The 14,806-nt window shown below is 42.1% G+C and overlaps 1 protein-coding gene across 1 annotated transcript; it reads left to right on the forward strand.

Annotated features, from left to right (window-relative positions):
• The first annotated feature begins 4,533 nt into the window (after positions 1 to 4,533).
• Positions 4,534 to 13,931, forward strand: LOC102073508 (fatty acid-binding protein 5). Its single transcript, XM_005479404.4, has 4 exons — positions 4,534 to 4,893; positions 7,574 to 7,746; positions 8,703 to 8,807; positions 8,923 to 13,931. Exons 1-4 carry the CDS (start codon positions 4,818 to 4,820, stop codon positions 8,971 to 8,973), a joined length of 405 nt encoding a protein of 134 aa, XP_005479461.1. The 5' UTR covers positions 4,534 to 4,817; the 3' UTR covers positions 8,974 to 13,931.
• The last annotated feature ends 875 nt before the right edge of the window (positions 13,932 to 14,806 follow it).

Raw genomic sequence — 14,806 nt, forward strand, 5'->3', positions numbered from 1 at the left:
AAAATAAATAAAAATATTTTATTCTTGTATGTGGATGTTTGCTGTTCAGAGTAGATACTGCTGCTAAATAAAAAGGACTTTTCAAAGCTTCTGAAGTTAGGTACAAGCTCACATATCTGCAGTCACTGTGACCTGGGCTGGATCTGATATCCAATCATTTTTTGTCGAGAATCAGGAAAATGGGTCCTGGAGTCCTCTTCCAAGACACTGCAGGCTTCTGGAGCTTTCTCTCTCATGACTGAGGCAGGCTACACTCGGTGAGCTGTGACACCATTGCCACAGTAAACTTTGCCCTAGAAGCATTTCCCTTTGACCTTGCTTTGAACGTGCTGCTGACAACGTGCAGGAGCTGGGCTCAGGCTGCCAGGGTGCTAATTGCATTATAGTGATGCAGTACTGCGTTAGAGTAATGCAGTAATGCTCTGTGCCCCAGCAGCACCGCGGTGCCAGCACACGTGAGCCTGCCCACCCCAGGACAGGCTGCCTACCCAGATCCACAGCAAGGATTCTTTGGACCCATGCTCCATGCTGGAGAGCAATATGGCTTTGTTTTGACTCAAACACTTTGTGCAAAATGTATTGCACAAAGCTCATTGATAAAACAAAGCTATGCCCAGCTCTTCCAGCTCAGAGGCAATGAAATGCTGACACGCCGGGAGATCTTGTGCATGTTGACATACAAAGGAAAACTTGCAGGTTTGTGCGTTGCTGCTTCATAATCCCTGGCCTAGTATTGCCCAAGCAAACACCTCTTGAGTGGCACAGCTTCCTTAGGCCAGCTCGGCAACTGCAGCACGTGTTTCATCATGCCTGCCCAGCGATGACACGGCTGGGAAAGGAAAACCACACTTGTACAAGAAGGAAACAGAAACAAAACTCTGCTACCTATGCAATTTTTCCCATCCATGCCTTGGGGGTGAGTAGCTATTATTCATAGACTGCTTTAACTTTTTTCCACAGCTAAGGATAGACCGAAGTGTAAAATTTTGGCAGTGATGTCCAGTTTTCCTGACAATTTTTTAAGGCTTTCTCAAGAGGTTATCTTATCTAAACCAAGACTACCACTTAGAAAAGGTGGTCTATATACACAGTATGTCTGTGTTCTAGAAGGAAAGCGAGATCCTCCCTTACACAGTAGAGCATAGCTCTATCAGATTGGGTTCCCTCCAAGTTAAACATATGGACAGTTTAATGAGTAAAGGTCTAAGGAAAAAGTTACTCCTCCTATGGAACCAGATTAGTGATATGCTGCAGAGGAGGAGGTGGTGCTCTGCCCTGCCCAAGCAGCAGGTATTGTGACTCCAAAAGACAAAATATGGCTTAGCTTGCATGCAGGAGGTGAATCTATGGCTACGTGAAGAGAAACCTCAAACACTGCTGGCCACAGCTCCCACGTCAGATGCAGCATCACTGCCCCTGCCCCAAGGAGTAGAAGGAAGGTCTCTGTGCACATTGCCTTGCACTTGGTAATGAAGAGCTGTAATACCCTCCTGTCCTACAAGGTGCAAGGGTTTGAGTACCTGAGGAAAGCATTCACCCTGGTTAGGCTCAAGCTGCCAAGGTGGTGGTTGCTCCCAAATGCAGCTACGTGCTTGCCGTGCAGCTCCTTTCCTCAGAAAAATTTACACTTCTCATTGTAAATTTGATGTTCCTTTTCTTGGACAATATATAGTTCACTGTGGAAATGAGCAAAACTTCAGAGAATTTATTCTGTCTGCATCGAAACAATAATACATGGCACAGGAATTCAGTGCTGTCCATAGGTAGCATGTACTTGCTGCTTCTCTTTTCATATATCTAAAGAGGACACTATACAAACACAAAAGGTCTGATTATGATGTCAGCCTCAAACCAGGCTGGAATTGAGATTTACAGGATTGAATCCCTGTGGCTCAAGCACCTCTGGATGTCTGAACATTTTCATTTGCCTCCCAAAGAAGGAGCCGTATTTGGCAAATATATACTGTACTGTCGAGATAAGAAACAATGTAAATTTTGTAACTCAGCTACCTGTGCCTTACCCAGAAGGATACATCTCTGGCCCCTATAGATACTTTATTTGCTACACGGACAGTTTCAGCACTATTCTGTCTCGAAGAAGTTTTGAGATGTGGCATTGATGATACCACAGGCAGTAATCCATATCACTGGATTGAGTAATTTGCAAAACATTAGAACTTTGCAAGAATTGAGTGAGATTTTTTTCACTGTATACTAACAATCTGCATTTCAGAAAAGAGAGATAAGAGTCTCTTTTCTTCTTGTGTCTTGTATGAATTTACATGTCTAGACCTGAAAATTTTGTGAGGAGAATAAATCAGAGCAAATGACTTGTGGGAGGATTCAAAACTGTAGCAATGTTGAGCACAGGTGGGTAACTGGATCTTCAGGTACTTCAGATCCAGGAATACTGTCTCACCACTAGATGGAAATAGTGGATTTTACATCTTCTGCTGCGTTATCAGCACTTATACCTGACTACCATTTGCATATCATAAGCCATCTGCAGGCAGCACTGCAGAAATGTGGATCCAAAATTATTTGCTGGTGTACATGGAGTAAAGCCAAGACTTCTATTTCTAGAAATTGTCCCCGCTTTACAAGACTGACGACTTCCTAATTCCTGAAGGATGATTCTGTTTGATCCCTAATCTAATGGCTTTTCATTTATCCTTTCTGTAAGCAACCAGAGAACTGCAGCATGGACGGCATGTTGATTCAACTATAATGAATTAGTCAGTAAACATCACCCTAATTTAACATTTACTCTGAAATCTCTTACACAAGACACACACAAAATTAAATTTAAAAAAAAAAAAGTGGAAGAATGTTGAAAGTCCTGTGTTTCAATATACCTACTTAATAACACAAAAAAGAAGCAATGTGACTTGCTGTCTTATGAGCAGAGGCTATAATGTTGTTTGCATATTAAAAGTAAGCATATAGTCAGAGAAGCAGAAAGTAATTAAAGACAGCTTTGTAGGGAAGGATAGAGGCAATTAAAAAAAAAAATCAGTTCAAACATTATCTGTTTATTTTGTGTATGAAAAAAATCTGACTTTTTACAAAGTCCTGAAACTTCTAGCTGCTGTGTGAAGTTGTATCACAGCAAAGCATAAAGAAAAAGATCCTCCTTGCTCCAAAATGTTTGGCTTTATGGCACTCTCTCATATGAAATGCTGGAGCCAGCACAGAACCTGCTTTGCTATCTTCTCTGGCTTTGATGTCTTTGATACCTTCATCTCAAACTCCTTCATGAAAGTACTAACAGAGAAGTGTAGTAACTGTTATTCCAAAAAACCTTGAGATACCAGATGTATGTCCACATTTCTCTTTTTCTAGACACGAGAAAGTAGCTGTGGTTTTCATGCAGTGTGACACAAGGCCAAAAGAGGCAGAGATTGGCATAACCCTGATGTTGGAAACAAATTTTGTGGATACATTGGAATCAGGAATATTTTTTTTTGTGACTTTATAATAGCAGCTTCCTCACAGAATATGACAGTAAATCACTCACTTGACAAAATTTGACAAAAGATTAGTCAAAACCTCACAGGGCCTGTTGAGACAACATATTTTATGATGCCACTCCTGTGCCAGTGTACAGTTGAGGCAGCTGCAGTGTGTTCCTTTAAGAAGTAGGAATTGCAGTTCAAAATGTACTAAAATCAAGTTATAATATCTCCATTTTTCCTATGCTAAGACATGAAGTTGCATTCAGAGTTTGATTTTTTTTTGTGAGTACTGTAAGCACCCACATTAATTCTGTGTTTTGATTGATTTTGTTTGCTAAACTGACCACTGTGTGTATGTAGAAGGTCTGTTCCTGGGTCACAGTAACTATGGGTAGCAGTAGTTCAATAATATGTGATGTACCAGTGGGAGTTGTTGGGAAAGCTGGCAATCAAACCCAATAAACTGCTTTGGGATGCTGATGCCTTATTGCTCTGTCTCTGTGCCATATAATGATTTTTTGAATTAGCCTTAAAAAAAAAATGACATGTAATAAACAGCACAATTTAGCATTCAGAGTCCAGCTAGGAGCGCAGGGTACCGGCACTCAGCACGCTGGACTCTTTCACCATGCCGGACGGAGTTTGTGTTCGAAGCAGCGCCGAGGCCACAGCATCCACAGCTCTGGCAGTGTCCCCCGGTGCGGGGCGTTCCCGTGCTGGGGTACAAAGAGGGGCTGCGAGTCTGTGTGTGTAGGAGTGTGAGTGTGCATTTTCTGTGTGTGTGTGTGTCTGTGCATGTGAGTGCACGTGTGAATATGCCTGTGTGTGTCTGTGTGTAAGCGTGCCTGCCTCTGTGTGTGTGTGTCTGTGTGTGCATGTGAGTGCACGTGCGAGTGTCTGTGTGTGTGTCTGTGTGTGACTGCATGTGAGTGCGTCTGCCTGTGTGTGTCTGTGTGTCTGTGAGTGTCTGTGTGTGTGTCTGTGTCTATGTGTGTGTCTGTCTGTCTGTCAGTGTGTGTGTGTCTGTGTGTGTATGTGTGTGAGTGTCTGTGTGTGTCTGTGTCTGTGCGTGTGTGTCCGTGTCTGCGAGTGTGTCTGTGTCAGTCTGTGTGCGTGAGCGTGTGTGCGGGCGGAGGGCGGGCAGTGCCCGGCGTGCCCGCTCTTGCCGCCGCCGTTGCCGCGGGCGGGACTCTCCGGGCGGGGGCTCGGCGGGGAAGGGGCCGGGGCGCGGCGGGAGCCCCATTGGCTCTGCCGGCAGCACATGTTGCCCGCCCGGCTATAAAGGCGGCCGCGGCCGCGCTGCAGCCCGTCCTCCTGCCTTCACGTTTCCACAGGGACGCCGTCAGCTCCAGTGCCGCCGCCATGGCCATCGACGCGTTTTTGGGTAAATGGTGCCTCATCTCCAGCGAGGGCTTCGACGAGTACATGAAGGAGCTGGGTAAGAAGCCGGCGGCTCCCCGCCCCCGAGAGGGAGGGATGGATGCCGGGATGCCGCCCCGGCGATGTGCTGCCGCTGCCGGCCGGCGAGGCTCTGTCCAAGGTCCGCGGGGAACGCGGTCCCGGAGCCGGGCCCGAGGGTGGGACGCGGCCCGGCCGAGAGCCGCGGGTGGGCGGCGGCCGCGGGGCTGATGCCGGGAATCTCCGGGATGCAGCGCCGGGGGCTCCGCGCCCTCTCGGCTCCGGGCACGGAGCGCTGGCCGGCGGGAGAGCCGCCGCCTCTGGCTCCGCGCCCCAAAGATGTCAGGGACCCTTTCTGCATGGTAATGCCGCTGTCTGTGATGCAGGTGCCGTCACCTTCCCGCCGCACAGCACTGCCCCCTCCCTCCGCAGGGCCGGCATTAGCCCGGCTGCGATTAGGCCGGCCCGCCCCTCCCTCAGCGCTAATGCCGGGCGGGAGCCGGCGCTGCCCCGGCCCGAGGGCGGCGGCCCCGCTGGGTCACCCAGAGCCAGCACCCAGACCTGCCGAGCCGGGGCTGCCTCCCCGCCGAGTCACCTTGGGTGTCTCCTCCCGGGAAAGCCGAACTGGATCCGCTGCTGTGGGTAACCGGCTGCCCTGCCGGAGGCTGTTTGCCTGCTTTCTTCTGCGGGTAGTCACACCTTTATCTCTGGGGGATGGTCCTGGCTTGTTATCCCTGCGTCCAGGCTGCCCTACATTTTGTAACGTGAAGTTACCGGATGAAGAACACACCCAACAGACCAGGAGCCCCATCTGCAAGCTCTGATTTACCACTTTCCTGTGAGCATCCTGGCTGACAGGTGATAGATACCTGGCAGTGTCTATATGGCCCAGGAACTATTATTTTCTGCAATTTATTCACAGATGAAAGCCATGATATTTTCTCAAGAGGCAGAAGATGTAGGCTTGTCTTGAGAGGGAGAAGAAGGAATTTAGGTCTTGCATTCTTCACATGAAATACAAAAAGCATCACTGCGTTTACGCTCTGCAGACAGTGGTGGCTATAATTATATTTTGAGAGGCCTGTCAGTATGTGATAGGTATAATATGAGAAATCCTTTTTGGACTGAGCTCTTTGGGAGACTTTGGAGGAAATTCAAGAATTTTAAGCTTGGTTTGGTTGAGCCATGGATTAGGATGCCTTGGTGCCTTGATGTCCAATGGCCAGACCTAGGCGTGTGCCAAGTTGCAGCTTCAAAGTAGAAATTAGGTGCTGCAACTGCAGAGCACCTCCCATGTGTAGGCAGCACCAGACTGTTGTTTGGTTTTAGATTGAAATTATAAACCCAGTCACTTTTCCATTTTACATTTACAGTTTAGGCAATTAAATTTATACCAAGCCACATTTTAGGAGCCAGTCATTTACTGGATTTCACACTTGCTGGCTGCACGTGAAACTCTCTGCCTTTGATCCTATTGATGCTCCACAAATGGGACCACGCAGATTCTGCTCATTCTGTGCAAAAGAACATTTGAGGACAAAGAAGTTAGAATTTCACTTCTTGCCATATGGAAGACATGCAGCTCATCTCTGTTTAGTTGGATCCCAAGCTGTAGCTGATGAAATAACTCCCTGATTACTCTGGCCTGGACTATAGCAACAGAATGTGTGTGGAGGTTACTGTGGCAAAAATTTCCAGTTCTGATCAGAAAAGCTGGACTGAGGATAACTGTTTTTTCTCTGTGACTCAAGCTTAAGGCAAAGTCCTGGAATCTCATTTGAGTCTGGAGAAGCAGGGTCTGCAAAGTGCTTTATTTCCCTCTCAGGAGTCCTTACCTCCACATGCCAGGGGAGTGCTGTGCTGATAATTGGCAGCATTTTGTAACTACAGCAGTTGCAGAACCCAGGCACTCACTGACTTGGTGGTGTTTTCTGCTCCATTTGGTTGCATATCAATTCATGGTTCTGATATGCTCTTAGCAGTTTGATGGAGTCATGTTGGTTGCTTGCTGCCCTCTTATTTGCATTTTCATCCTTCAGATCAAAAAGATTCAAGCGAACCCTCCAAACAGTGCATGCGGGGGCTGAGTTTTGAGGGCTGCTGTCTCCAGATCATGAATTTTCAGCCATTTACAAATTGCTCATTTCTCCATTTCTCTGTCTTTTGCATGTGTGTGTAAGCACTATTTTTTATGATAATGATTTTCTAATTCACAACTTCATACTATGTAAATGGATGTAGAATATGGAATTTAATTAAAAATGGCGTGTTTGCAATGGTATACAAATTAAGTGTATTTATTAAGTTTGAATAAAGTGGACTAATCTGTTAATAAAAATAACTTGTAGACTTTTTAATGTGTTCAGAATTTGAAGAGAGCAATTTTATTTTAGTTTAAGCATTTGTATTTGTTTTCCTTTTTGCTATTTATTTCTGTTTGAAAAAAAAATCAGTGCTGAGTTTTGGGATATCTAGAAATCCTCTAGAGGGCAAAATGAATTTAACTTTAGCTCTCTGAGGAAACAAAAGAGTAACTGCAAATAAGCTTTTTTCCTTCCTCATCTGTGGAAAATTTAAAACATCCTCTTTCTTTGTGGCTCTTGAGCTTTGATTCTCAAGTGTGCTTAAGTGCCTAATTAAATGGGAATTAGGTATTTGAATTCTTGTGTGGCCCTAAGCCTCAGGGTTTAACTGACTTTGTGACACTCTGTGCCTTGCAGGTGTGGGTATGGCCATGAGAAAAATGGGAAGCATGGCCAAGCCAGACGTTTACATTATTCAGGATGGGGACACCATCACCATGAAAACAGAAAGCACCTTCAAAACTTCACAGTTCAGCTTCAAGCTTGGTGAGAAATTTGAAGAAAACACATTAGATGGTAGGAAAACTCAGGTCAGTATACTAGACTTTCTGATGAAAAAAGGCAATTCTTTGGGTGTTTTACAAATGGAGATGCTATTTTAAAATCACTTTTAACATCCACACTAACAGTGCTTTATTCAATAAGCAGTTGTCTCTCCAAGTCTCATTGAAATATTTTTTTTAACATGGATTAAGCACATTCCAAAGAGGGAAAGTGCTGAAATCAATAGTCTTGTGTATTTTGCTGTTTTCATTTTGTAGCAGAAGCATTTTTTTAGTAAAACTAACAGACCTCTAAATCCCTGTTAAAGCCAAATGCCACTTCATTTGAAGCCTGTGGAAAAAATGCCATTGATGTTTAATCAGAGGCAATTCAGCCCTAGGGTTAACCTTGCTGCTCTGTCTCTTATTTGCATAACAAGAGAGCCTGGTTCAGTGTGGGGTGGGATCGCAGACAGTAAGGTAACAGTGTGAATTACAGGCACTAAACTCCAGTTTTAGAAGGCAGAGTTTCTCCTTGCATCTAGAAGGGAGAATATTTATCCCAAAGCAGGGAAAAAGCAAAGGCTATATCTCATTTCCTCCTGTGAGTGCTCTCTGTTTATCACCCCCCTCCCTCCAGCCACACACTCTCAGTTCATCTATTCCTGCAAGATCAGATAAATGCTACACAAAAGCTCAAAGCCCATGTAACAAAGAGATGAACAGAGAACATCTTCTGCTCCTGTTAATTGAAATTGTGGATGCTGTCAAATGTTTGTCTGATGCAGAAATGTGTCAGAGCAGTGAGTGAATGAGCAGTGAGTTAGTTACTGTAAGAGGATTGATAAAATGTTTAACATAATTTCTGGCTCTGTAGTTGTCAATGATAAAATAATATTGAGCGAGCTGGGGTGGGAATCTTTCATTTGGAATAAAGTGTTGAAAAGCCTCGATGCTGCCCAAATGTCATGGGGAAAACACTGATGGTCAGGTTCTTCTTTCAGACCCTTGTCAGCTTAAAAGATGATGGCTCATTGCTCCAAGAGCAGGAATGGGATGGCAAGAAGACCACAATAACAAGGAAGCTCGTGGATGGAAAATTGGTGGTGGTGAGTTCAGTCCCACTTTCTGACCCCCAAGTGTAACTCCTAATGTGTCTTTTTTCCCTGTTGGTCTGCACTGAGAGGTAAATTAAATTAATAAATGAATCTCTTTATCTTCTAGGAGTGTGACATGAATGGTGTCAAGTGTGTTAGAGTCTACCAAAAGGCATGAGGACATCTTCAGGTTCAGTGGGAACTTGCTGCAAACAACTCAGTTCAGTGGACAGAGATCCTTTTCACTCCATATTTTCCTTTTCCCTGTTTTCTAGTATTTCAATGGACTGAGTAGCTGAGTGCAATTCTTTTTAAAGGCCGTGATGTAACTATTATGTAACTATTCTGAACTTAGGCTATTAAATAAAATTGTTGAATATATGAAGTGGAAACATTGTTACTAGTGGAATTTTAAGTGAGGTTTCAAAAAAACCAACCCCATTTTGGTTTTAGGCTCTAGTACAACCTGCCTTCAGCACAAAACAAGCCAATATATCACAAACATTCCTACTTTCTAAGACAGTAAAATTTGAAATTGAAACAACTCCACAGCCCAAACTTCAAATATTTTTTCTAACTTCCATGTTGCAAAGTAACTAGAATTGTGTGGGTATATAGGAGAGAAACTAAATTGGTGTTTAAGTAGAGGAATGGATTTTCAGGATTAGTTTGGAATTTTTTGTGTTTCAAACCCACACTTTTCTTAATTTCAATACATAATACCCACAGTTTTCTTAATATATAATACCCACAGTATTTCTCAATGAATAAGGACAAGTTTTCCTAATCTCAAGTAAGCCAATGAGCATGATAAATCTAAGCAAGCACATACACACTTTCTTGAAAAGAAGCCTTATTTTAAGAAGACTTTTCCTAGCAAAATTCTTATTCCAATGTCTAGTAACATTCTAAAAATTCTTAACCAAAATTGCTGAAATACTGCCTAAAACCTCTTTTTTTTTTTTTTTTTTTTTTTTTAACTTGTTTGAAACACCTAGCAATGGAGCATATATGCTTTGAAATGCCATAATAAATAATCAGAAATATCAGTGTCTTGAGTATTACTTTTACACTGGTTGGGAAACAGAGCCTATAATGCTACTTTTCTGCCAAAGAGATGTCAGACGAGACAAAAATTTAAAAGGTTTAGGTGAATTTCTGTGATACCAGACAAGCATGTCCTACAAGTGAAACCATTTGGTGACAGGAAGGTTTCCATGAACTCAGGAACCTGGGGGATCATGCAATTGCACAGGTCCTGTTTGCTGAATCTGTCATTGCAGAATCAATTTCTACTTCTGAGATTTCAGCTGCATGTATCATATTACTGAGCTCACTCAAATAGAAAAATCTGTTATGTTGTGTTCATTCTGTGAACCATAAAAAGTGACTTTTCCCATCATTTTGGATCACTTATCTTTTTCATAATTTTATGACTGCTTACACTGTCATCCCTTTTACCTCTGTCATCTGAAAGCATTTCTCCCTGGAGAATATTTCTTGCAATTTCTTTCTGTGACTCCTTTTTGGGTTGTCCTTTTCCATATCATTTTGTAGTAGCATTTCTCCTCATTTTAATATGAACCCAAAAGATAAAGGGTGCAGTCTTACACAGACATTAGAAATAGAAGGAATCTACCCACAGAAGTAATATTGAAAACAAACTGCTCTGATAAGGGACCTACCAAACTTCAGATCAGAAACACACTGAACAGCAAGAGGCATGATATGAAAATCCTGTCTCCCTTCCTAAAGAGACAGTGTTGCTGCTCTCAGCTGGGCATTAAGCCTCCTGTGAGGTCACTGGTCCATCACTTAGCCATGCTTTGTTTACTCCTGATCCTGGGTAGTGTTAATTGTTTATCTTCCATTTGAATGGAAAAACAGTCCAATGTCTTTTCTAGGACATCCGTTTTGATTACAATGAGATCACTTCTTGTAAAACAAAAGGCAGAAGAGTGTCTTTTTAGAGTGATTTCCTTTGGAAAAAAGGCTTATAAAGTCTGTGTATCTGTGCTCTCCAAATTCAGCCACATGTGAAGTAGAGCCTAGAGGTCCCAAAGATAACTATTCTTCCACAAATGTCATGAAAATAGGTGGCCTGATGAAGGAGATGGATCATTAAAGTACCTTGATGATGGAAAGACTGCACATGGAAGTGACACTTTGACATTAAATGGAAGTAAAACATTACGAGAGCTCTTGGCAGACACAAGTTATCTTGGGCACAGAAGCTGACCAATGATAAGAGGCAGATCAAGAGGACACTGGAACTCTTTAGAGCTAATTCTCCAGAACTACTTAGTCTCACATATTTATTTGCTTTATTTTGATGTTAGGTCCAGCCTCAGCTGCCAGCACCTTCAATGTAAGTGTACTGTGACCCAGAACTGCCATGTATACAACTTGTTTGTGTTAGATTAGACCACACACTAAAAATGATGATTGTTCTATAATACTGCAAGCTAACATTTATAATGCTCAGGACTTGAAAATATATTTAGTTCCCAGCTTCCTCCTATTATTTATTATACTAGGAAAAAGCCTCACTCTTCGTGAGTTTATACACGCAATATTCCCATCAGTGCAAACCCACCAATTGTCCTGACATTTGAATAGCTGTTCTTCACTGTATCACACATGAAGGCAGAAAATAAGACTTCTGAGTAGAACTGAAAAAGAAGTTGTGCATTATTCAGCCAGGTCTGCTTTAAAATGCTAAAGAAATAAATGAGGAGACAAGCTTTGTTGTCACATTTTAGTGCATGTTTTTTTAAGTACTTTGGAGGGATGAAAGAATGATGTTTAGCAAAGGAAGCTGCAAGTAGAACTTGCTCAAAGAGAAGCACTTTCTGTGTCCAAAACACACTCATTTAAAGTTATGGCCAGTATCCAATTTATATCTTTAAATCTCACTGTCTTCTCAAATTGATGTAGTTTTGATACTGTTTACAAGGAAGAAGCTGTTGTTGATGTGTTTGTTTGTTTGCTGGTGAGTGGGTGGGCAGGTGGAGTTTTTTGGTAGTGAGGTGGGATAAAGGAGTAGAAAATGAAGTTGTTGAGTAATTTATATCTGATATTCCACCACATTAGGGAAGTGTCTTGTTTGAGCTTTCCAGGAACACTAACGAAATGGCACTGTGCTCTGTGGAGCTTGTACTGGCTCTGGATAATGCTCAGACTATTAAGGATTTTCCTGTTATGGTTTGGTATTATGATTTATTTCAGAATTGTTATCTACTCTGCCTGCAATCTCTGTAATTAACACTGGCTTTTCCTCTTCCTCTCCCCTTCCTACCTCACACACGCCCTCCAGATCAAAGTTTTTTAATAAACAAGGTCCAGGGTAGGAAACCTCTCAGTTTTCTGAGAGCATGGTTTGACTGATAGCTGTCAGCTGTCCAGAAAAAAGAGTGCTCATTTCTTCAGGTGTGATGATCAAGTGTGGGAAGGCAGTTTCGCTCTGCCACTGGCCACTTGGGCTATATTAACTGAGACTCAAAGATCTGAAAAGCAAATTAATCATTGAATAGGCACTCTTTTTTTTTTTTCGGGTTAAGACTTAAAAATCTAGTATTGCATAAACCACCTTATCTACTTCTAGGTAATATTATGTCCTATGAATTCTGTGGCTTCATAAAGCAGTCCATTCAAAGTAACTCTTATTAAAGTGAAATGCTGAAAATAAGTGGCCTGCGAATATTTCTCAGGGTCCTAAGAGAAACCTGGGTCTCTGCCCAGAAGCCCCATTTCAGCTCAGCCTGGGGTGTCAGTCTGTGCCTGAGCTGGTTACCAGAGGATAAGTCTCCAGCTCAGATATCTTCAGATTTTACACAAAAAAATCATGCTTAAAACTAATTTCTATGAAGGAAGTGCCATATTGTCATATTGTTTATATTCTACATGAAATGGTTTAACAAAAATAAAAACCATGATGCAGACTAGTTCCACTCAGACCTTTGCTGGTGATTCCTTCCCTGCCTGAGTATGTGCTGGCACAATGAATGGATTAGAAACCTTTGCACTGTGTTGATTATTTGTGATCGTGGGGGAAAAAAGCCAGTGTGAGAGTGGGTGGGAACAAGTTAACACATATTAATTATTCTTTGATGCCTAATTTCAGTCCCATTGTTCAGCCCTGAGAGGGTTTAGCAATATTTTCTTAGGTTTTGGAGAAAATCCAGCATCTGTGTAAACACATTTTTGTCCCATGGTTCTTCCAGCTTTGGCTTTTCAGCCCTTGTACATCAAATTAAGTTTTTGTTGACACTTCCCAGAATGGCTTTACTTCATACTATTATTTCAGAGGAAAAGGAAACACTATGAGAGACCCTGCTCCCAAGAGTGAATTTGGTTTCCTTTCCAGCAAAAATGTTTTCAAAATCAATTCTCTCTCCCAGGTGGTCCTAATTATATTCTGAAGGTATTTACATTTGAACTTCATTATAGTTTCAGAAGAAATGTAAAGTTTCTACAACACATGCAACCTAGAACCAGCTTCAAATAATATCCTACAAAAATCTGCTGAATCCCAATCAGTATTGTTGACATTTTAAAATAAATAAGAAGTTTGTCATTAATCACAGATGTGCACTCTGAAATTAAATACCAGAAGACAAATATTCCAGTCTGAGGACCATGCATACCACTTATCCAGGACCTGACTTTTTGTTCCCCCAGGCAGAGCATCTGCTTCCCTTGGGAATTCCTGCTTGAAATCATTGAGTCTACCTTCAGAAAAGGGTGAGCTTACTAAGGGTGAGCTCACTGTGCAGTGCAAGTGTCCAACAGAAAATGGAGTGCAATTTTAAAGCTGGGAAGACAGGGAGGTGCTGCTGCACACCCCAGGGGCAGTCGTGTTCTGTGGCCTGAATGTGTGTGGCTTGAATGTGTGTGGCAGGCTTTGTTATGGCAATTTAATTCTATAAGTAGCAATAGAGTATACCTTTAGGAATTATTCCTATTTTATTGTCTAGTGTAATTAAGGCAAAATATTAATACTATCTCTTAAACTGTGTGAGGTAGTGTCTGATACCGGGATTTGCTCTGAGTGCTTTCTATTGTCTCGTCTAATTCTCCTAAACCGCCTTGCTTTGTCCAGTCTTCTTAAATAAATAAAGTTCAGAAAATGAGACATTTCTATTCTTTGACATTTATTTTTTTCTGTTGGTGAGATGCAGAATGAAAATGCAAGGTGCATTTCTCTGCTGGGGGTACTGTTTGAATATATTGTTTGTATTCTTATTGCCCACTGCATGGAATATGGTCTGGCTGCAAAGGGCTACCTTAACTGCTGGCTGCTTTTCTGAAACTGTGCAGAGCAAAGGAAGCCAATTGAATAGAACTGACATCACAGAGGCCTCAGTGCCTTAACATCCTCACTTCTCCTTCCCCCTCTTGTTAGCACAACACAGTCCATGCTTATCTGAGCCCAAGCATTATCCTTCTGTATGTTCAGTCTTCATAAAGATTATTCATTTTTTCCTATTTAAAAAAAAGATTACCAGGTCACTCAGACTCTGATTCTGAACATCCAGCTGTTGTGGTAAAGTGGAACAGGTTTTAAGAAAGATAAGAATTAATATGTGTGTCTTGTCCAGTCTCCCCCTTTTAAATTTTTTTTAAGCTCGTTTTTTTCAGTCTATTTTTCAGCACCAAGACAATGACAAAAACTAAGTGCACAACTTTCCACTCCAACTACATGCAATGTTATCCATGGCAGCCATCTTGAAAGTCTGATTTTAAAGCAGTAAATGTCTAAGCAATTTTAGCCAGAGATTTAATTGTTTCCATATGCTCTTTGTTCTTATGCATGTGCTGAAGTGGTGTCAAGCAGAATTTTCTGCAGTATTTAATCAGTTTAGTCCTGACCTACAAAAGTAGATAGATATGTGTTTACCCAAAAAGCCAATCTCTGCTGAATTTAATTTTTTAAAATTCAGCAGACAGTGCTACTAATTTCTAAATGTAGTTTGTGATAATCAAATTAAGTAAACAACTTAATCTGAAAA

This window comes from Zonotrichia albicollis, chromosome 1 (genome assembly GCF_047830755.1).
Source record: "Zonotrichia albicollis isolate bZonAlb1 chromosome 1, bZonAlb1.hap1, whole genome shotgun sequence".
NCBI classification, from domain to species: domain Eukaryota; kingdom Metazoa; phylum Chordata; class Aves; order Passeriformes; family Passerellidae; genus Zonotrichia; species Zonotrichia albicollis.

What these genes read in the sequence shown, in the direction of transcription:
- LOC102073508 (XM_005479404.4), top strand. Translation starts at nt 4,818, where the DNA reads ATGGCCATCGACGCGTTTTTGGGTAAATGGTGCCTCATCTCCAGCGAG. An exon ending in TAGATGGTAGGAAAACTCAG is followed by an intron (nt 7,747 to 8,702) that starts GTCAGTATACTA and finishes TTCTTCTTTCAG; the next exon opens with ACCCTTGTCAGCTTAAAAGA. An exon ending in TGGATGGAAAATTGGTGGTG is followed by an intron (nt 8,808 to 8,922) that starts GTGAGTTCAGTC and finishes TTTATCTTCTAG; the next exon opens with GAGTGTGACATGAATGGTGT.